Source organism: Primulina tabacum, chromosome 14 (genome assembly GCF_025594145.1).
Source record: "Primulina tabacum isolate GXHZ01 chromosome 14, ASM2559414v2, whole genome shotgun sequence".
Classification (NCBI taxonomy): Eukaryota; Viridiplantae; Streptophyta; class Magnoliopsida; order Lamiales; family Gesneriaceae; genus Primulina; species Primulina tabacum.
In genome coordinates this window covers 671,708-694,194 of record NC_134563.1, presented here as the reverse complement: position 1 = coordinate 694,194, position 22,487 = coordinate 671,708, and the positions used below count along the sequence as shown (strand labels likewise).

At 35.2% G+C, this 22,487-nt stretch overlaps 2 protein-coding genes across 2 annotated transcripts; one reads left to right on the top strand and one right to left on the bottom strand.

Annotated features, from left to right (window-relative positions):
* The first annotated feature begins 967 nt into the window (after positions 1 to 967).
* LOC142525254 (ubiquitin-conjugating enzyme E2 7) lies at positions 968 to 4,605 on the top strand. The gene is made up of 6 exons (XM_075629484.1): positions 968 to 1,184; positions 1,308 to 1,410; positions 2,966 to 3,063; positions 3,155 to 3,255; positions 3,662 to 3,739; positions 4,374 to 4,605. Exons 1-6 carry the CDS (start codon positions 1,136 to 1,138, stop codon positions 4,449 to 4,451), a joined length of 507 nt encoding a protein of 168 aa, XP_075485599.1. The 5' UTR covers positions 968 to 1,135; the 3' UTR covers positions 4,452 to 4,605.
* A 13,550-nt stretch (positions 4,606 to 18,155) lies between these two features.
* LOC142524114 (ankyrin repeat-containing protein ITN1) lies at positions 18,156 to 21,965 on the bottom strand. Its single transcript, XM_075627876.1, has 4 exons — positions 21,768 to 21,965; positions 20,669 to 21,166; positions 19,710 to 20,119; positions 18,156 to 19,159 (listed from the first exon to the last, which is right to left on the bottom strand). Exons 1-4 carry the CDS (start codon positions 21,787 to 21,789, stop codon positions 18,332 to 18,334), a joined length of 1,758 nt encoding a protein of 585 aa, XP_075483991.1. The 5' UTR covers positions 21,790 to 21,965; the 3' UTR covers positions 18,156 to 18,331.
* Positions 21,966 to 22,487: the final 522 nt, after the last annotated feature.

Genomic DNA, 22,487 nt, shown 5'->3' with positions numbered 1-22,487 from the left:
ATCTCTTTCCTTTTATGTGATTGATTCCAACTAATGGAATTTCATGAGAGGTTTGATTCATTTGAATAAAATAAAATATGATTTTAAATTTGCTTTAATAGAGCTCTAAATATGACTCAAAGTGTAGGGTACCAATGTGCAGCAAAAGAGGCAAGAAATTCATGTCATAAATCTCAAGATTCGATTCAAACTAAATATAATATGTTTCAAATATGACTCAGATAACTATGAAACTCAAAGTATTATATATATAAATAAATAAATATATATATATACTGTGGGAATGTCTTTTGAGTTTCTTGAGTTAATTGAAAATTTTTTGTTATTCATATTATTGAGTTAATTGCAAAATTAATTGAGTTAATTAACTTTACGTGATATTTGATTTGTATTTTGGAGTTTATAAATAATGTGCATATTTCTTCAATCCACGTATAAATATATTTATCACAAATACACTCAAAATCTCACTCAAACATTCACTTTCATTTTATTTTGTTAGTTTTTCATTTGATCTCCGTTGAGTTTCGATTATAAAGTGAATATACGTTTTTAGTTCATCGGTGAAGTTATTTCGTGCTAGCTAAACTGTAGCATGGTTTTGTCGTTGTCTCTTGGAAAACAGTTGTCTGCCCTGATACTCGAATCACTTTCATATATGACATATCTGTTTTTTTTTTATTTACTGATGTTCTATTGTTTTACATATTCATTTTTATTAGTGCTATACAATCTTGATTTCGTTTACTGTTCTACAATGATTGTTTTCAAACTTCGAATTTTAGTATTTTGGCTAACATAACAAACATGGCAGTTCATAAAATTGCTAATTTGATTCTCTTGTAATCAAAGACTTAAATGATTTGGAACAAAGGAGTCCGAGATTTAAAAAAAAAATAAATAAATAAATAAGAGAAGAAAGAACCAAGAAGTTGTATATATTTAGATATACCATTGCTACTTTATCGCATCTATGTCTCGTATATAAATTAACAATACGAAATTCACATAATAACATATATAAAGCTGCGTCGGCCATTAACCTTTTCTCCACCAATCTCATCATATTTCATGGTTTTTGGCCTCGTCCGCCTCTTCCGCGTCCCTCGATTCTCTAAATTCTCGATTCTTATCAATGGCTTCGCCCTCTCAAGCTAGCCTTCTTCTTCAAAAACAACTTAAAGGTATGTATAACTTTATTGAATGAATAAAAGTTCAATCTGTTTTTCTTTTTGTCGGAAGAGGGTTTTGCTTTTTAAGATTTTCGTTAAAATTTGTGGGTAATGATCTGTGTGTTTTCTCTGCAGATCTGTGCAAACACCCGGTTGATGGATTTTCTGCCGGTTTGCTGGATGAAGCTAACCTGTTTGAATGGAGTGTGACCATAATTGGCCCACCTGACACGTTATAGTGGGTGTTTTCTCTTTTTTAACTTGTGTACAATGTTGGAAATTTTCTATTCCCTTGATTAGTTTGACAACTTCTTTGCCTGTATTTTTTTATTATGTATTATGTTTTGCTCTATGGCGCTTTTGGTTTATCATTAAAGCAGTTGCTGTTCTGTGGTTTTGATTTGTTGCTTCCAGCTTGTTGATTGTTTGTATGGTGTTGTCCCATTAATCAACAGAAATTGGTTTACAGTTGCAACCCTTTCTAAAGACTCGGTGAAGCCTTGTAGTATCGTTATTTGAATTCTCTGATGTATGTATTTACCTTCAGTGCAAATCTTCATTACCGTCTATATGTGGAAATCCATCAACTTCCTGACTTTTTTTGTAAGGTTTTAGGTTGATCTTCTCTAGGTTAAATGGTTATTCTTGTTCAGTTGTTCCCTCCGCTTGCCTTCATATTATGTGAATGTAAGACCCGTGAATGATGGAATTCAAATATGGTTAATTTATTGAGTGAAAGGTGACTTTGGTACTAAATTGCTGATCGGTGATCACTATAATTCATGGAATTTTGGTACGAGAAGTATATGGTTTGAGAGTTATAGTACGTCAACCAACAGAGAAAAAACACTAGCTATTTTGCTCTCGGCATGGTCGGACATGATTGCTTTCTTCATCCCAACTTCCAAATTCCAATCCGCTGCACTTGTACCTTGTTTGCTACCAGTCCTTGCTTATAACCTCAACTACCACCCGCCCCAACCTCTACTCCTCTCATCTACTGCATACGACAATCTTTCATTCAGTAAATATCTAGGTTTGGCTGTGTCAGCTTGCCTTTTTCTCGGCCTCCTTGGCTTCTCCTTACTTGCTGTCTCTTCACATTTCTTGAAATTTTAAATATTTGTCGGGTCTTTTGTCACGACTATGCATCCGGGTCGTCAAACTTCATATGGTTTCTTCCCCTTTTCATTACCCTCACTGTCATGTCCACTGTACTTTGTTTATACCAGTCAAGCCCAGTTATTTATCCTTATCTGCCTTCTGTCTCTAATCCTGCGCCTGTCTTGGCCACTGCCATTACTTGGATGCTGCTATTGTATTTCCCATTTTCATTGGAGATTTTGTACCAGAAACAGTGGTATCTTGAATTACAGCCCTCTGGGATGTAAAATATATTTATTTACCTTTACATGGCCATAGTATATGAGACAAATGTATGAATTTCAATAAGGTTCATACATCGTGTCTGTTGCATGAATTTGTTGGGGCATGTTTAATTTAATCTTTGTTTGTTTTCAGGAGTGTTTGCCGTTTGTGGGATTAACTGATTATGAGATCATATACTGAGTTGCTGCAGATGATGACAATTATGTCTGTTATTTGGTTTTGTGCTTGTAGTGCTAAAAAGGGTGGTGGTGATTAAGTTAGCTGGTCTGCATGAGCTCTTTTATTTCTATTTTAAGATCACATAATTTATTTTGGTCTAGTTAACGTGTTGCAGTATTTTGATGGTTTCATGTTAGATATTGCATGATAACATTTTTTGTCGGATTATTTTAATTTTGATGCAGTGAAGGGGGCTTTTTCAATGCCATCATGAGTTTCCCACCAAATTACCCAAACAGTCCTCCAACAGTGAAATTTACCTCGGAGATATGGCATCCTAATGGTTTGTTCTCTTTTGCGGTGTAAAATGATCTATCAGCTTGATGGTGTGCTTATTAATTACTGATATTGATATGGAAATCCATGGATTGCAGTTTATACTGACGGGAAGGTCTGCATTTCAATTCTTCATCCCCCAGGAGATGATCCAAATGGCTATGAGCTTGCCAGTGAGCGTTGGTCACCTGTCCACACGGTATGGCAATAAAATAATGTGTTGTATCAACTTTTGTGTTCTTTAGGTTGAGTATTTCAGTGATCTTAAATTTGTACGAAGTTGAGTTTTTTTATGGGCAAAAGCATAAGATTGTGAAGCCCATGTACTGAAGTGTGGGAGCAATCTTAATTTGTTTGGTTTTATTTGGGTTTTGTTGGGTGGGGGTGGGGAGGGAGGACACATATCTAGTTTTGAAGAAGGTTAATTAGACCAGTACCTTCTAATATTTTCTTTATTCCTCCCGTATCATCAATTATTATATGTTGGTTTTCTTGTATGGTTGTTACTACAAAGCTTTGAGCTCCACTCGGACCGTACTCTTTTCTTGCCTGTTCATAATAATTTCGTGTGCAGAAGATTTATTTTTTGATTTTTTGATTTCCAGGTCGAGAGTATAGTTCTAAGCATCATATCAATGCTTTCAAGTCCAAATGATGAATCTCCTGCTAATGTCGAAGCTGCTGTGAGTGCAAACTCTTTAGATTGCTATTGTTTTATTTTATTGTCGCTTTACATGATTGGATACTAAATGTTGATGGTCTTTAACCATTCTTCTAACCTCCTTGAAACATCAGAAGATCATAAGGAGCTTATAAGGATGTATTGTGTTATCTTCAGTGAACGACTTAAAATAAATTTTAAAATAAGTGTGAGGTAATAATAATCATTTTGGAAAAGCAAGGAGATCACACCTTGTTTTTTTAATAAAAGTTGATTTTGAATTTGTCAGGATGAGATTATGAGATCTTCCATAAAATCCTAATACAAGCAAATGTGGTTGATATTAGTGAACAAATTGGAAGCTTATGTTAAAAAATCTATACCATCTTAAAATCTCTACGAAAGCTCTATAACCTCTTTGATGATTGTAACACTTTTATGTTTCCTTTCCTTTTTGGTTATTATTTTCTCAATGAGTTTTGGTGGTTTGATGTAAAGGAATCATAAGTTGTCCATATCTGAAATGTTACGGAAATCTAATGGAAGTTTCATATTGGACTTGAATTTTAAGCTGTCAAATAAATCCACTTCATTTCAGTTCAATACGTTATTTTAGTTGATCGATCTATGAATCCATTTTGTCAATGTTGCTGCAGAAGGAGTGGAGAGATCATAGGGACGACTTTAAGAAGAAAGTTAGTCGTTGCGTGAGACGATCACAGGAGATGGTGTAAAGTAAATGTCGATGCCTTGCTTCAAATCTTATTTTGAAAGAAATTTGGTGTCAAGCTGAAGAACTTGGTTTCCTTGAGGTTACCAACTTGTGCAAACATTTAAAATCTTATAAACAGATTATTATATCTCGAGTCTTCTTGCTGCTTTTTTTCCTCCGGTGTTCTATTTAAATATTATAAACATTTAAAAGCTATCACATATTTGAGCAGCTTATCTATTAGTTTGCACTTAGACACACTCTTTTCATGCTGTCTAACAAATGTTTATAATAAAGATATTTTTTAAAATATTAATATATTTTGAATGAGAATTCAAATTTAAATTTTGTCGAGAAACAAATAACTGCGACACTCCAAGCACGTTTCTTTAAAATAAAAATTAGGTTGAATATAAAGAAAATTTTGAGGTTTGAATCAGCTTGAAATAGAATAGTGTCATATATTTAAAAGATGTGTTGATAGCTTCTACTACACTTGTTCCAGCCTTAGTCTAGAAAACATCTTATTCATCACTTTCACCATAAGGCTTTCAGTCCCCCACTTTTATCTCTTGTTACGAGTAATACTTTCATGTATTACCATCAACACAAATTTTTACAACAAACTTAATACATCATGCCACTCGCTTTTGGCATTCTTCTTAATTCTATATGAAAGGAATATAATAAGAACTCTAGATATGATATTACTGTTTAAAAGAGTTTATTTTCTAATAAAATTCATGTTTCCATATCTTGTAGGATTTTTTTTTATGGAATAAACTATAGAGCAAAAGAAGTATATAAATAGCTGTTCCGAAAGGTGTGCGAAAAATATAAGATAGACGCCGCATGAGCAAACATGAGGATTGACAGATCAAAAGCTCAAGCCATAGAATATTTTTGTGTTGCCGTGAAGTGTTGAAGACACGCAGACACAACACCTAATCAAAGTGCATATTTGTCTGTTGTTCATCAAAAAGATTTCGGACTTCACAAAAGCTGCATCCGTAGTTTTTTTAATGATAAAAGCTTCACGCAGAAACATGACACAATAGTGATAAACACAAGCGAAGATATAAGAATTTGTTGAAACACTAGCAACTCTCGTGCGTATTCATCTTTTTCAGCCATGGAAGACAGATTTCTGCCACATTATAAATTATTGATAAAGTGCGGAAGAAATGATTCTGAGAATTCTTCTTTATTCATTCATTAACCGTTTACAAAGACAATCAATAGCTATTTATAGTAATTGAACACCTATAAGAAAAGTAATATGAGAAAACTCGTTTATTGTATTGACCCAAGGCTTACTAACCAACACTATAACCAACACTAGCTAACACACCCCCCGCAAGCTTGGTATAGATTGCCAAGACCAAGCTTGGACAATAAAAATGCATGTTGCTCTCTGCCCAAACTCTTGGTGAAGACGTCAGCGAGTTGATGATCAGTAGAGATGTGAACTGGTTGAATAATCCCCAGTTTAATTTTCTCTCGAATCAAATGACAGTCAATCTCAATGTGCTTAGTACGCTCGTGATACATCGGGTTCGCAGCTATATGGAGTGCAGCCTTATTATCACAGAATAGATGTGTTGGACTGGACAAGGAAAGACCCATATCACGGAGAAGACCATGGATCCAAACAACCTCACAAGCGGTAGTGGCCATGGCCCGATATTCAGCCTCAGCAGAAGATCTGGACACGGTATTCTGTTTCTTGGTGCGCCAAGACAACAAGGAGCCACCAAGTTTAATACAAAAACCAGTTAATGAACGTCGAGACATAGGACAAGAAGCCCAATCAGAGTCGCAGTACGCAAAAAGTGTTAATGAATTTTGGGAAGGCAACAAGATACCCAAACCAGGAGAGTTTTTGAGGTATTTCACCACTCTAACAACAATATCCATATGGGATTTCTTTGGAGAATGCATAAATTGACTGAGATGCTGCACAACATAACAAATGTCAGGCCGTGTGATGGTAAGATAAACCAATCGACCGATCAATCGTTGATAAGCATCTCTATCTGGCAGTAAGGGATCATCTAGTTGAACATCAGAAGTTTGAGTGATAATGGAATCTAATTCCACTGTGGTGAACTTCTTGTGTTGCTCCATGGGAGTGGCAAAAGACTTGCTGCCGTAAACACAAACATCCTGAATAAGCTCAAGAGCATATTTCCTTTGATTGAGAAAAATGCCATCACGAGAACGAGCAAATTCAATGCCCAAAAAATACTTCAATCTCCCAAGATCACGGATTTGCAATTGAGAATGCAGAAAATCTTTTAAATCAGAGATCATTTTGGCATTACTTCCAGTAATAATTATGTCGTCTACATAGACCACAAGAATAGTAAGCTGGTCAGAGTCTTTTCGAACAAATAAGGAATGATCATGCTGCGATTGAGTGTAACCTGCAATACCCATGATACCAGCGAATTTGATATTCCATTGGCGAGAGGCTTGCTTAAGTCCATACAACGACTTACGCAATCGACACGCCTGTCGTTTGTCTTGAATATGATAACCAAGGGGAAGAGTCATAAATATCTCTTCATCGAGATCACCTTGAAGAAAAGCGTTGGCCACATCCATTTGTGTAACAGGCCAATGATATACAGCTGTTAAACTCAACAAACAGCGGATAGTGACAATCTTAGCTGTGGGAGAAAAGATATCGTGGAAGTCAATACCCGGTTGCTGAGTATAACCTTTCGCAACTAAGCGTGCTTTGAATTTATCCACTGATCCATCGGCATTATAATTAATTTTGTATACCCAACGACAGCCAACGGGTTTAATATTTGGTGGAAGAGCAACCACATCCCAAGTGTGGTTTGATTCCAAGGCAGCAAGTTCCAAATCCATGGCATTTTTCCATCTAGGATCCTGAATTGCCTCATGATATGAACGAGGTTCATGGATAGAAGAAATGGCAGCCACAAAATGTTGATATGGGGGAGAAAATTTGGAATAAGACAGATGACGAGATAGAGGATAAGCACAATGAGAATAATGACTCTGGGAAAGAGTGGGACAAGAAAAATCATGAGTCCAACGAGGAGGGACACTGGTTCTAGAAGATCGACGCAGAGGAGGGAAAGCAGTGGGATCATGCAAAGGTAATTCAGAAGGATCAGAAGCAAGTGAAGGACATTCAAAAGAATCTGAATTAGCAGGATGAAAAGGAAAAGGAGGAATAAAGGGAGTCGCTTGAGCAAAGGGAAAGATGTTTTCATGAAAAATAATATCCCTTGATGTAATCAGCTTATGATTTTCAAGCTTCATCACCTTATAACCCTTTTGGACATTGGAATAACCCAGAAAAACACAAGCAGAGGCACGGCCAGAGAATTTATGATCAATATGAGGAGAGGTAACATAACAAAGACAACCAAGTGTTTTTAAATGATTGTAAGAGGGAACTTTATGAAACAAGGACTCAAAAGGTGTCTTATTGCACAACAGTGGGCTTGGTGTTCGGTTTATAAGATAAACAGCAGTCAACACACAATCTCCCCAAAATTTAAGGGGAAGAGAAGATTGAAATCGTAATGCTCTAGCAATGTTAAGAATGTGTCTGTGTTTTCTTTCAACAACCCCAATTTGTTGAGGTGTATATGGGCAAGAGCTGTAATGAATCACACCAAGTGAAGAGAAAAAATCACGACATTCGACTTTAAAAAAATCAGTAGCATTATCAGTGCGGATTGACTTAACTTGAGCAGAAAACTGACGTGTGACTAAAGCAAAAAATTGCTTGAGCAATCGAAACACATCAATCTTAGAATGCATAAGAAATGCCCAAGTTCCCCGAGAAAAGTCATCAACAATAGTTAAGAAGTACTTCTCTCCATTATAAGTAGGTGTATGGAAGGGACCCCAAATTTTAACATGTATAAGCTGAAATGGATGCAAAGACTTGGATACACTTACTTTGGGAAAATCTAACCTTGTTTGTTTCGATTGTGGACAAACTGCACAATGTGGTTAAGAAATATCCTTTGACAAGAATGGTAATAAAGACATTCTAGAGAGGGACATGTGGCCCAATCTTTTATGCCAAACATCACATTCAACAGAACTTTTAGAAACAACAAGAGCATGTTGAAATTGTAAAGTATTACAGCGAGATTCAAAAGATGAGGGTGAACTCTTATTGGGAACTGTACTTGATTGCTGGAAAGAATGACTGGTGAGGTGATATAGTCCATTTTTTTCTTTACCAATCCCAATTATCTTCCCATTCGTTAGGTCCTGAAATAGACAAACACGCGGGTAGAATGTGACAAGGCAATTATGAGTCTTGGTAAACTTAGAAACGGATAAAAGGTTAAATTGGAAATGAGGCACACAAAGCACATTAGATAAGGTAATGTGTGGTGAAATGGTAACTGATCCAATATGACTTATGGGAAGCTTGTTACCATTTGGCAATCCAACAGAGCTAGAGGAATCTGACATGGATTTAGTATGTTGCAAGATAGAAGAACACCCTGTCATATGTTCATTTGCACCAGTATCGATAATCCAATCATCACGAAACGGCAAAAGCATGTTACCTGCCATATTAGCAACTGGATCCGTTGATGTGGGAACCGCAGTGGTCCCCAACAACTTCAAGATCTCTGCATATTGTGCTGAAGTAAAGACTGGAACAGAAGGCTTGGCAGCAGCTGGTTCAGCTTCCTTAGATTTACAATCTGCTGCTAGATTTACGGCCACAGCTGGTTATTTAGGCTTGCCAAAACTTTTAAAATTCCTTTTATTATCAGTACGAGGTGGCTGTCCATATAAGCGATGTCCCGGAGGATAGCCAACCAATTTGTAACAAGTTGCTTTAGTGTGTCCTGTCCAGTGGCAATACTCACAGTAATTATGAGAGAAATTCTGATTCTGAGTTTTCTTTGGCTCCTCGTATTTATGTTGTGATGTGTAGAATACAGAGGCTGGTTGTGTGTCCATTGAAACCAGAGACCGATGTGTTTCTTCTTGGGACAGAATAGAGAATGCTTGGCCAACAGTTGGAAGTGGAGTCATCATAAGGATTTGGCTACGAATTGGCATGTAGCTATCATTCAAGCCGATAAGAAATTGAAGCAATCTCTGTTGTTGTTCATGCTTCAAGTATTGCCTTGCGGTGTCGCACGCACAAGAAGGAAGAGTGACTAATGACGCATACTCATCCCAAAGGTGTTTAAGTTTGGAGTAATAAACAGAGATAGTGTTATTCCCTTGAACTAGTCGACTGATATCACGATGAAGAGAGAAAATTCGTGATCCATTTACTTTGTCAAATTGCTCTTTCAAATCTGTAGAGTATACAATGCCTCCAAAAATCTCTTTAGATACCGTATTCATAATCCAGGAGAGAACTAGAGCATTGCAACGTTCCCACTGATTCAAAGAGACATGCCCTAGTTCTGGTCGCGGATAAGAGCCATCAATGAAGCTGATTTTATTTTTAGCTCTTAACGCAATAAGCATAGCTCGACTCCAGATTCCATAATTCTCAACTCCAAGTAATTGATCATTCACCAAATTCATTCCCGGCATATCCGAGGAATGCAAGAATAGCGGATCATTGAAAGTATTGGAAGTTGTTGCCATCATGAAATTAGGTAGAACAATTCTAATACATGTTAACAACGACGCACAAATCTGACTTGAATCAAGCTGCTGTGCTTCGGAAATCCTTCAATTGCAAGCTAGATCCCAATTTCGTCTGGCTCTGATACTATGATAAAGTGCGGAAGAAATGATTATGAGAATTCTTCTTTATTCATTCATTAACCGTTTACAAAGACAATCAATAGCTATTTATAGTAATTGAACACCTATAAGAAACGTAATATGAGAAAACACGTTTATTGTATTGACCCAAGGCTTACTAACCAACACTATAACCAACACTAGCTAACAATTATTAATCTCAAGTTTTACGGCAACCATTGGCCGATGCCAAAATTTGATTTCCAATGTAATCAAATAATTTATGTAATTGATGGAGTATTAAATGGTTAAATTTATACCACAGTACACCAACAATACTTTTCTGTTCCGGGAATTTAATTTTACAGTATGAATATTTGGCATTTATTTCACAGGGAATAACATACGAAGAAGGTGATCAAATAATCACTCAGATATAGTAGCTTTTCTTCGTTTCTTTTAAAAAATTCTCGCGACGCATTCTTGCTTGGATTGACCACCATGGTAAATACTGATGAAAAAGACACAAAATAACAAACAAGCTAGTTGGAGTTGGTTACGAAAATGATTCAGGAAAAAAATATTATACGTACGAGAAAAGGTTTGCATTGGGATATTTCAGCCTCATAAAAATATATCTACATTATAAAATAAAACACATACTTATCATTTTAAAAAAAATTGCTATTTTTCGGGGTTTTTTTTTAAAATTAATTTTAAAAATAAGGTAGATGATGAAGTTTTACAAAATTAAGAGAAAACGTCACCATCAATCTGTCACTAATAGCAGCATCCAAGTTGCGATCATGTCCAGTTGCTTTTATTTTATTTTATTTTCATTATTATTATTTTTATTGAATTTAGACACATATCTTATTAATAAAATAGGAAGACTACATGCAAAAAATAAGATCTGAAACTCAAGTTCAATAATTCGCTTTAAATAGCGAGTCAGTCAACTAGATTGAAGGATGAGTCCTTTGCATACCGTAAACCAACATTTTGTATCCCTTTAAGATATTTAAGTATTCTTTTAGCAGATGAGTAATTAGATTGTTTTGGATTAGACTGAAAACGTGTACACATACAAACTGCAAATAAAGTGTTAGGTCTATTGGCAATTAAGTATAATAATGAACATATCAAACCTCGATACATTTTTACATCTACTAATATTCTCACTTCATCTTTATCAAGCTTAACCGAAGAACTCATGGGTGTTGCTGTAGCTGAACACGACTACATTCCAAATTTTTTGAGTAGTTTTTTGGTGTACTTTGCGTGACTGACAAAGATTCCAGTATCCAACTGCTTGACTTGATGTTATAGAAAGAAGCTTAGTTCACACATCATGCTCATTTCAAACTTTTCATGCATCAGTTTAGCAAAACTATTGCACATATTGAGGTTAGCTGATCCAAAAATGATATCACCAACATATATTTCTACTAATAGTGTATGATCTTCTTTGATAAATTTGATCTTCTTTGATAAATTTAAACAGAGTTTTATCAATAGTGCCTATAATGAAGCTATGATTAACTAGAAATTCAGTCAATGTTTCATACCAAGCTCTTGAAGCTTGTTTTAAACCATATAAATTCTTGTTTAATCGATATACATGATCAGATAATAAATTATTGATAAAACCAGGTGGTTGTTCAACATAGATTTTATCTTGTAATAGTCCATTCAAGAATGCACTCTTCACGTCCATTCGATATACTTTGAAATTCTTTCAAGAGGCATATGCAAGAAACATCCTGATTACTTCTAGTCTGGCTACCGGTGTATAAGTTTCATCATAATCAATTCTTTCTTCTTGCCTGAATCGTTAAGCCACTAGTCTTGTTTTATTTCTCGCTACAGTTCCATCTTCATTCAGTTTGTTCCTGTAGACCTATTTTGTACCTATAATTAATTTATGAGAAGGTCTTGGAACTAAGTCCCAAACAAGATTTCTAGTAAACTTATTGAGATTTTCTTTCATAGCTTCAATCCAGATACTTTCCATTAAAGCTTCATCAATCTTTTTGGGGATCGATATTAGAAATAAAAGTAGCATGTAGAAATTGATTAATCATCTGCCACTGATTCTTATGGGGGTAGATGGGTTACCTATTACCAAGCCGAGAGGATTATTCTTGTTCCACCTATAGTATAGTATTCAAAATGTCTCGTGGAACCGAATCAATTGGGTTGACCTCAGCTGGATTGTCATCAGTTGGGTTGACATCACTTTGAATCTCATTGTCCCTTTGTTTCAACAAACTGATCAACTGAAGCATCATTTTGTCCAATTGGTTCAACAAATATCTCAGGTTCTGGAGATTGAAGTGTTTTTTGATCATTGGAGTTTCGTCCTCGCTTTCATCTTCCAGACTGATTTCTTCAAATCGATTGGTTAGTTTCGTTGTATCATTTGGTTGTTCAGTCGACACTGTTTCATCAAATACAATATGCACAGATTCTTCAACTTTTAGTGTTCATTTGTTGAATACACGATAAGCTTTGCTAATTGATGAATAACCAAAAAATATACCCGCATTTGTCTTAACATCAAAAGCAGTCATATGATTTTTATCATTATTATGAATAAAGCATTTGCAACCAAAATTTTCGAGGTAGGATAACATGGATTGCTTGTCATGCCAGATCTCATAGGGTATCTTGCCATGTTTCTTGTTAATCATTGATATGTTCTGATTATAGCATGTTGTATTCACTGTTTTGGCCCAAAATCTTTGAAAAATATAAGAATCAGCAAACATTATTCTAGTAGCATCTTTAAGGGTTCTATTCCTTCTCTCAACAACTCCATTTTCCTGAGATGTTCTAGATGTTGAGAACTCATGCCTGACTCCATGATTTTCTAAAAATACAGAAGAGGTTTGATTAACAAATTCAGTTCCTCTGCCAGACCTGATTTTGTCAATTTCTTTTGATTTTTCATTTAAAGTTCTTTTGAAAAATTTTGATAATTGAATAACAGTTTGGTCTTTCGATCTTAAAAAGATGACCCACGTGAATCTTTAGAAATCATCGACAATAACTAGTGTGTATTTCATTCTTCCTAAACTTATGACTAGAATAGGACCAAACAAGTCCAAATGCAACATTTTTAAGTTTCGGGTTGATGAGTTACATTCTTTGTTTTTAAAAGACGGCCTAACTTGCTTTCCAAACTGACAAGCTAGACAAACTTTGTCTTTAGAAAATTCAATTTTGGGCAGACCTTTGACCACATCATTTTTGCTCAGGTTCGCAATGGCTTTGAAATTTAAATGATTTAACCTTTTGTGTCACAACCATTTCATTGATGAGTTGGATGCTGGGAAGCATACTGGTTCATTCAGTTGAGCATTCCAATTGACTTTGTATGTGTTACCACATTTGTCACATGTCATTATAATGCATTCAAAAATATTTTAGAAAGTAAAATTGTGATTATTGAACTCAACTGAATAGTCATTGTCACATAACTGACTTATATTAATTAAGTTATATTTAAGATTTTCAATGACTAATATATTTTCAATGATAATAATGGACAAACTTAGCCTTACCCACAGTTCTACCTTGAGACGAATCTCCAAATATAATTTTAGGTCCAGTATACTGAATCAGATCATCTAGCAGTTTAGCTTCTCCAGTCATGTGTCTTGAACATCCACTGTCCAGGTATGAGACTGACTTCTTAACTGGTTCAGTTTTGATATCCTGCAATCACAAATGAATAATAATTTTGGTACTCATATTTATTTGGGTCCAGACGAGATTAATCCTTTTGGAACTAAAACTTGGATCAGTTTAATTGTCCTTCCACTGGTTGTGTTCCAAATAGGTTGAATATACACGTGTTATGTTTTTGTATGAAGTAGAGATCATGTGCTTTTTACCTTTCCCAACTTCATTGACTAGCCTATACCGTTTCTGAACAAGTTTGTAGTTAAAATAATTTTTTTCTCCATTGAGTTATGCTTGGCTGAACTGGTTTGAATCCATTTTGTCTTAGTATTAGAACTCTAGGGTATGTATCCAATACCAAATTTTCTATTTTTGTTCATATCATCAATAAGCTTTCCAACTTGATGAATGAGTTCTTGAGGTTCATGTACCATGTTGGATCTTACAAAATGAATATATTTCCCTTTGCATACATTCATTTTTGGTTGAGAACTAGTTTCAGGAATGTTTTCCTTGTTGCCGAAACCGAGAACTGTTTTGTCTCCAACATGTTTCTGCAACTCTTGCATTTCAGTTAAAGTAACTGAAGACTTGTTCCAGGATAAAACTAGTTCAGTTAGCTTCATAATTTTACTTTTAACCTTCTGGTTCTCATCATGTATCCTTTCATTCTCAATTTTCAATTTAGCAATCTCTGCCGTTTGAGTCAACATTTCACTCGACTGTTCCCAGTCAGTGTCAGTCGTGTTGTCTGGCAAGTCATTTTGCTTAGCTTTAATTTTCTCGAATGATTGAGAAAATCTTTGGTAATCATTGACCATATCATAAAGTGCGTTGACAAAGTCCTTTGGTGAAAAATCAGTTGAGCTGAAGTCAAATATATGTTCACCAGTAGATTCCAGCTCAGCATCATTTGCCATTAAGCATTTCACTTTTACATCATCATTGGAGCTACTTGCGTCTTCTGATTCAGATGATCCAAAGTCCGAATCAACCAATTTTGACTTGTTTTCTTCAACTACCATCGCCTTTTGATCATGCATTTTCTTAGAGAATTTCGTTTCATCCTTGGACCTTCTTTTGTCAAAAGATCTATTGCCCTTTTCAGATAAACTCATGCCATCCTTCCTTGGTTTAGGGCATTCTACTATGAAGTGACCAATTTTGCCACAGTTGAAACAGACATTTGAGTCATCAGTTGACTCCCTCTTTTGATAAGATCTACGAGTGGAGTTTTTGAAAGTTTCCTTCATTTTTCCTTAGAAATTTCCAGAACTATTTTATAAATAGTGACATAGCATCACTACTTAATTGTTTTCAGCTAACTTTTCATTTGAAAATAATTGTTCCAGTTTCACAGCAGTTAGAGCTTTAGTCATCTGAGAGGTAGGTTGATCATCTTCCTTTATTTACAATTCAAATTCATAGGCTTTCAAGTGTGCAAATAAATGTAGCTCCATTTTGTTCAAATCTTTTGATTCACGTATATCTATAATCTTGACATCCCATTCTTTCGGTAATCCTCTCATCACCTTGAGTATTACTTCTCGGTTGATGTGCAATTTTCCAAGTGCACTGAGTTCTATTATGATTCCACTGACTCTTTCATCAAAGTCGGACATAGATTCTCCAGTCTTCATTTTAATATTGTCAAATTTCTATATGGCTACTGATAGTTTATTTTCTTTGATCTGCTCATTTCCTTCACATTCTTTGGCAGTTTTGCACATTTTGATCTTGCTGAATGTGTTTTTGCCGAGAGTTTTGTATAGGATGTATTTGACCACATCGTCAAGATTTTCTTCTTATTATCAGCATTTGTCTACTCACTTCTTGGTTTTTCTAGCATTTGAGGAGCACTTTCAGTGATGACTACAACTGTATTTGACTTCAGTATCCTCATTGGTCAAACTATGATGACGAACCACATATCATCGTCTTGAGCAGTTAAGTGAACCTGCATTCAGATCTTTCAATCATCAAAGTCTTCTTTGGAGAACATTGAAATCTTACTGAATGATGCCATGATGAATATTTTGTTCAGAGACAAGAGACAAGAATGAACCGCTCTGATTTTACTTGTCAGGGATAGAAATTATAAATTTAGAGGGAGTGAATAAATTTTCTTCGAATTGTTTCGATTGTGTTAACAATGCTGAAACTATTTTCTTATTAGTAGAGTTCGCATCAAGCCGATCAGTATGAACTGTGCAGAAGAAGGCTTACTGAAACTGGTTTGAACAAAGTGCTATTCAGTTGGGTGGTTAAGAGTAAATAAACTAAATGATAAATGGATGCATGAATGTTTATGAATGTTCTGAGATTTCAATATTCATATATCATCCCTTCTTCCTCAAGGAATGTTTGTATTAAAAGACTTTGATAATTACAAGTGATTTTAAATTATCCACTTCAGTAGGACTTAACACTGCCTACTGAAACACTTAGTGAAACTGAAACTGAAAAACTTAGAGCCGTAAAGTTCTTTGCTCATAGCTTATACGAACTAAATAGAATAATTATGTGCACGAATATGATCAAATAAATAACGAATCAGTTTATGCTTTTTCTTTAATTAGACTTCTTGTAATATTTTTTTGCAAGGAGAATTGGCTTCTTTTTTTTTTGTTGTATCACATGATTGCTGGATGGTTCAACTGGTCTTATATATAATCTCAATCTTCAATGGTAACTTGTACAAAAGATATTTGTTCATGACTGGAAAATTCGTTCATGACTGCTGAGTCATCATCTTTTCTGGTATCAGTTGACGACAGAGACTGTCACTATGATCCTTAGCAATAATTGTTAGGAAAAATATTATTTTATGTTCTGATCCTTAATCACTGATCAGTAGATCCTTGTAACGATCTTGTTTAAAGTAATAGCATGTCGGTTGAGTTAAATCAATAAATCCTTAATCAGTCTGGTAAGTTGATTTTTATGCTGGATATCAGTTTGGACTTGCGATCAATTATGTTATTGATTTCAGTTTCTTGGTTGAATTTAGTTGGAATCTTTTTACCAATCACCAAAACTAAATGTTCCAATAGTATCCATTAATTATTATTTTTTAATTATTACTAGTAATATGCTTAATAAATAATAATAATAACAATAACAATAATAATAATTGGAATATGGACATTCTTGAATTTGCGTATATAAAATTTTTGATTTTGTATTTTTTACTTTTTTAAACTAAACATTTTATTTATTTAAATATACATTGATTTAGTTTTTAAAAATAAAATAAAATAAGTGGGTATGTGTGTCGATCCACTTATTATTTTTTAATTTTTTAAATTAATGAGGGATGACTCATGTTCAGATTTAAGTAAACAATATATGGAACGACATATGAGAAGGTATGTGGCATGTAATCTAATGATACCAAAATTTTACCTTGGGTTCAGTCTGAATAGCAGGTCTTCAAATCTTCGCAGCGGAGTGGATCGGGTTGGTGTTCTGGGTTCTGCTACAAACAATAACAGGGTTAGGGGGCGTCAAAGTGTTTTCCGACATGATCTCTTCGATGCTTAAGTCAGTCTGAAGAGCAAACTTAACAGTAAGATATAATAGTAATAAATAAGCAAGAGAATGCAAGCAAATAAAATTGTAGGCCAATACCTGGTATTCATAGAGGCAAAAGAGATTAGCTGCCTTAATGGAGTAGAATTCTTATTAAGATAGACCTCTACTTGAGAAAAGAGACATAATGAGGTAGGACTCAAAAACCACGATAATTAGGACTTTTGATGGCGGCTAGGACTCTTGCCCTATCTCGATGAGATTTGATCGAATCTTGTATTTATCGAGACCTCTTACTTATCGAAGAAAATGTCTTCATATTCCCTGACTGCGTTAGAACTCGGACTTTCCGACCCCATTAGTGGACTCGGACCCTTAGGGAACAGTCCAAAGGCTCGGGCTTGTCATAATTTTCATGGTCCTGACCCTTTTTTTATATGTTCTTGAGCTCGGCTTCTTTTGGAAGAGACTTTCGGCTCGGTCTTTTCAGACCGCTGGTTAATAAAGAGGCCTAACCCTTAACAGACTAGGCCAATTTAAGAGATGAGCTTCAGTCTGCCCAGATGTGTCGATCTCAGGAGCATCATAATCCCACTCTCATCAAGTGAGACAAACTGAACGTTTATCCACATGTTTTTTCAAAAAGGATTTCTTATAAATGTGAACATGGTAATTTGCTTCTCCGAAGATATATTTTTAGGATTCCATGATATGAGCCATATTTTGTTTACCAGGCAGAGCTTGCAATCCATAATATCAAACTGAAAGCGATACAAACACAATATTAACTAAAATCCCTTTAACCAAGATACGCATATGTATATATAGATCCCTCCATAGTTCAGACACAATTATATAGAAAGAAGCCAACTCATTGAAACCTGCCCAGGTTCCATGATTACATATCTTTACTACTAAGAGATTCATCCATTCTCGCGTCAGCTACCTCATTTTCATTCATCAGAGTGCGTAATATGCCTCGATATCCGAATTAGAAAATTCTGACTGATGCCATGAGTTGGAGCCACTCCGACCACATTTCTCCTTCTTCCTCATGGATCGTATTCTCTTGGACCTCACCACATAATAAGTCATTGTTCCAAGAACCCCAGCCATTATAATTCCTCCAACAAGTGTAACCAGTATAGCAGCCCACTCATGTTTACGGCCAACCACTATATAAGAAGACGACATAAAAGCCACTGACGTGCACACGGAAGCCAACCACATGAGTTTGTTGATAACTTCTACTACACGTCTTTCAGCCTTCGTCTCACCTCTAACAAGAGTTATTTGAACCACAACAACAGCCAAGGACGTAAAAAGTGCAATGGCATTGAAAATAAAGAAGATTTTAAAGGAAATACTGCTCACAACCACTGCCATTCCATTATTTTCGTCCCCACCAGGCACTGTAAAAATGGCCGCAAAGGCAACCGTCGCGAAGAGCACAGCTACCACAGTCACCGAGTTGGTGGCATTATTTATACCTTCTCGGTGTAGTTTTCGAAGCTCTTTTGCAATTCCGTGGACATTTTTATTTGTTCTCTTTGTTTGTTCGAGCTGAATGTGAACATCTTTTTTGATTTGGGAGACGGTTTTGCGTAGCTCATCTCTGGGTTGATTCAATTCGTTGGCTCGCACAGCTCCGTAATGACATAGGCATGCCTTTAACTCGGAGGATTCTTCGGAAAGGGGAAGATCTTCAGCAATGTCTAGAGCAGTCTTGTGGTCTCGTGTTAGTGCATTCACATTGGTGTCAGGTAGACGTAATAATTCATTAACTATCTGCAGGGAATTAAGAATCACCAAAGCAAATATAAATACATCAATCAAATATAAAATTTAGGAGGTGCACACAGAAGCATGCTTAAGTAGTAGAGTATAATCAGAGACAATTCGAATTATAAAAAAAACGATACGTCAGAAACCAAACAAGCAAAGTTATAAAACAATGACATTTATATGGAGACTTAAAAAAGCTTACAAGTCTTTAGAAAAATAGTAAAGTTTCCAGTACAATGAGTGAGAAATAATATTGCAATAACTTGCCACAGCAACAATGAGAAATATGAGTTCCGGATGTGGGAGGCATTTCTTCATAGATGATCGTGTCTCAAAAAGAGTAAATTTAATTTTGCAACAGATTAAAAATTCATTTAAGGATCTTTCTAAAATCCAGAAGAATAGGATGGTATATCTTAACAATACCATATGCATCTAGCATCTTAAACTCATAAAGAATGGCTTGTATTAATCATACTAACTGGAAGAGTGAAAACAAAAATAAATCTTTTTTTATGGTAAATGTTAAAGTGGGAGATAATTCATAGTATACCTTTGGTCTCTTTTTCCTAGTAGCCACATGTAAAGCCGTATTTCCAGATTTGTCAGGTAACATAACAATAGCTGCATCAGCATCTAGAAGTAATTTCACAACTTCACAGCTAACCCCTTTCACAGCCATATGTAATGCTGTTTGTCCCTTTTTGTCTGTCCTTCGAGCCAATTGTGAATCTTTCTCTAGCAATGCCTTAACAATGTCAACATGCCCTGGTCTGGCTGCAAAGTGTAATGCATTTTTTCCATTTGATCTAGAAATTTCTAGCAAGCCACAATCCTTTGATAATAGTTCGTTAACCACAGCAGTATGGCCTCTTGAAGCCGCAGTTACTAGAGGAGTTGCATTTGCAGGACCAATTGTTTTAATTAAGCTAGGATCATGATCTAACAGCACTTGCACAATCTCTGCGATAAAGAGAAGCAAATCAATGCAAGGCACAAAAATAAATCTACCATATGCCGAAATAAAATCTCAAAGAATAAAATTATGCATAATAACAGATGAAAACTTGGACAAGACTGAAAGATCATTGAAAAATTCAAAGCTTAGGTTCGCAATTTTGATGCTTGGCTGCTTTTTTGTTTGGCAAACAATCAGAACATGACATATTGAGATCTGTAAATAAACTGCAAGAACACGTTAAGGAAAAGGACTATCAACACAGTAGGGCGTCAGCCTATTGGGCACCAAACTAAGGTGGGATGGGATATCACATGATAAAATAATAATTAGATGACAGTAATCTATCTCAAACTTAAATTCATTAAAAACTCAATCGTTGATTTTTCTGAAAAAGATAATTATACGGGGTCCAAAAGCATTGGACAATGCCTAAAGTTCACTAGAATTCTTGTTACATGAGTTTCATTATACTTAAAATATAAATAACAACTAAAGAAGAAAGCATAAGACAGATAAATGCAATAATTTTTCAAGTAAAATGAGACCATCACCATGGTGTCCTTGACTTGCAGCTATATGCAGAGGATCAAATAATGATCTGTTCTTCTTAGTAAGTGTTTCCTTATTCGAGAACTTGAGAAGCTCCTTAACCACATTAATGTGTCCTTTGTCAGCTGCTGTGAATAACACTGTCTCTCCCAACTCATTCACCTCATTTACAACTGATGCCCTAATTTCCGCAACCTCCACGTCAAAATCTGCCCCACTTAGAGTCCTCACCATTTGAGAATTAATATCATCTAGTATCTGCTTCACTGCGACAAGATCACCTCTTTGAGCTGCCAAATGCAACTCGGTATCATTATGACGACCAGTCACCTGTTTTACGTATTTCTTTTTGCCTGATTGGTCAATTCGCTTCCCTGAATTTGATAGAACCAGAGCGGGTGCAGTAGACGAGGACGGTGATGGTGACGGTGATGGCTCATCCAATGGGTTTTGGCTTGATGTTGGACTGGATATACCTTTCTCCAAGTTTCCATCATCGGCTATATCAATAACAAATATTAGAAAGATTCATGTACGTGTTTCAACTCTATACAACTTCCCACAAACCAAATCTTTGAGAAGCATTTAACAGAATAGACAAATTACTCGCAGAAAATCAGAAAAAACAAAATTCAATTTCAATAGTAATTCATGGATGCGTGTACTTGATCACAAGAACCTCCTCCCAAATACAAAAAAAAAAAATAATAATAAGAAGGCCATGTTCCTCTATTCTGTAGCATCTAAATACGAGTTAATATATCAACTACAATTTTTTCCCTCGAGTATTACGTCAAGAAACACTTGAATCAGATTCTTCGCTGCATCCAGCTAGTTAGTACCGAGCTTTATCTACAGACCAGCAGCTACTAACTTGGTAAATAATTTAAATGGAAACCACACACGAATCGAGGACAAAAGGTACAATTTTTTCGATCAACTCAAGCCCACTTCCAAAGAATCTTGGATTAAATAAAATTCCCATGATTTATTAATGGGATTTCGAGAATCCCAGATCCACAAGAACGAAGATAATAGTTCTGAGCTAAAATTTAAGTCGGTAAAAAAGAAAAAGAAGTAATAGATAAATGAAGAACACACCATTTTTGACTGGAGAAGACATGATTGGAGGAATAAAGTGCGCAAATGAGTGTTGAAAAGGTGAGAGGGGAAGACTTGTGGGTAATCTTTATTCTGGGTGCGCAGAATGGTGGCTGACTCGGGACCAAATGGAAAGAGGGAAGAAGACGACAATGGAGGAAAGGGGTGAGAAAGCCACCTTTTTAAAGCTTTACCATCCCCTTTTAATTTAGTTTATTTGATATATACATTTTGTATCAAATACAAATACCGAAAAATAGAAATTAAATATCTCTGTTATTATTTTATGGCAACTATAGGGATACAGTCTTATCATCTAAAAACTTTTATTTTAAGATATCATAATTATATTTGATTTTCAAAGTAACATAACCTTAGTCATGTTCCACGATAGATAAATGATAAAAATTTGTGTGATAAAATCTCATAAATCGTATTTTGTGAAACATATATTTTATTTTGGTTATTCATTAAAAAATATTAATTTTTATGCTAAAAATATTATTTTTTTTGTGAATATCGGTAGGATTGAACCGTCTCACGATGTGAGACCGTCTCGCAAGAGACCTAATCTTGATAAATATTCTTGCACATTCGATCGTTACTTTTACTATTTCTCAGCCCATTTCACATTTCACATGAGAGAATAAAAAATTTCATCTATGATTAATGTATCTATTAACTAATAACATCTTAGTTTTTCAATAAATTACTAGATTT

What these genes read in the sequence shown, in the direction of transcription:
- LOC142525254 (XM_075629484.1), top strand. Translation starts at nt 1,136, where the DNA reads ATGGCTTCGCCCTCTCAAGCTAGCCTTCTTCTTCAAAAACAACTTAAA. An exon ending in GGCCCACCTGACACGTTATA is followed by an intron (nt 1,411 to 2,965) that starts GTGGGTGTTTTC and finishes ATTTTGATGCAG; the next exon opens with TGAAGGGGGCTTTTTCAATG. An exon ending in CTGCTAATGTCGAAGCTGCT is followed by an intron (nt 3,740 to 4,373) that starts GTGAGTGCAAAC and finishes ATGTTGCTGCAG; the next exon opens with AAGGAGTGGAGAGATCATAG.
- LOC142524114 (XM_075627876.1), bottom strand. Translation starts at nt 21,789, where the DNA reads ATGTCTTCTCCAGTCAAAAATG. An exon ending in TGCAAGTCAAGGACACCATG is followed by an intron (nt 20,120 to 20,668) that starts GTGATGGTCTCA and finishes TCTTTATCGCAG; the next exon opens with AGATTGTGCAAGTGCTGTTA. An exon ending in CTAGGAAAAAGAGACCAAAG is followed by an intron (nt 19,160 to 19,709) that starts GTATACTATGAA and finishes AATTCCCTGCAG; the next exon opens with ATAGTTAATGAATTATTACG.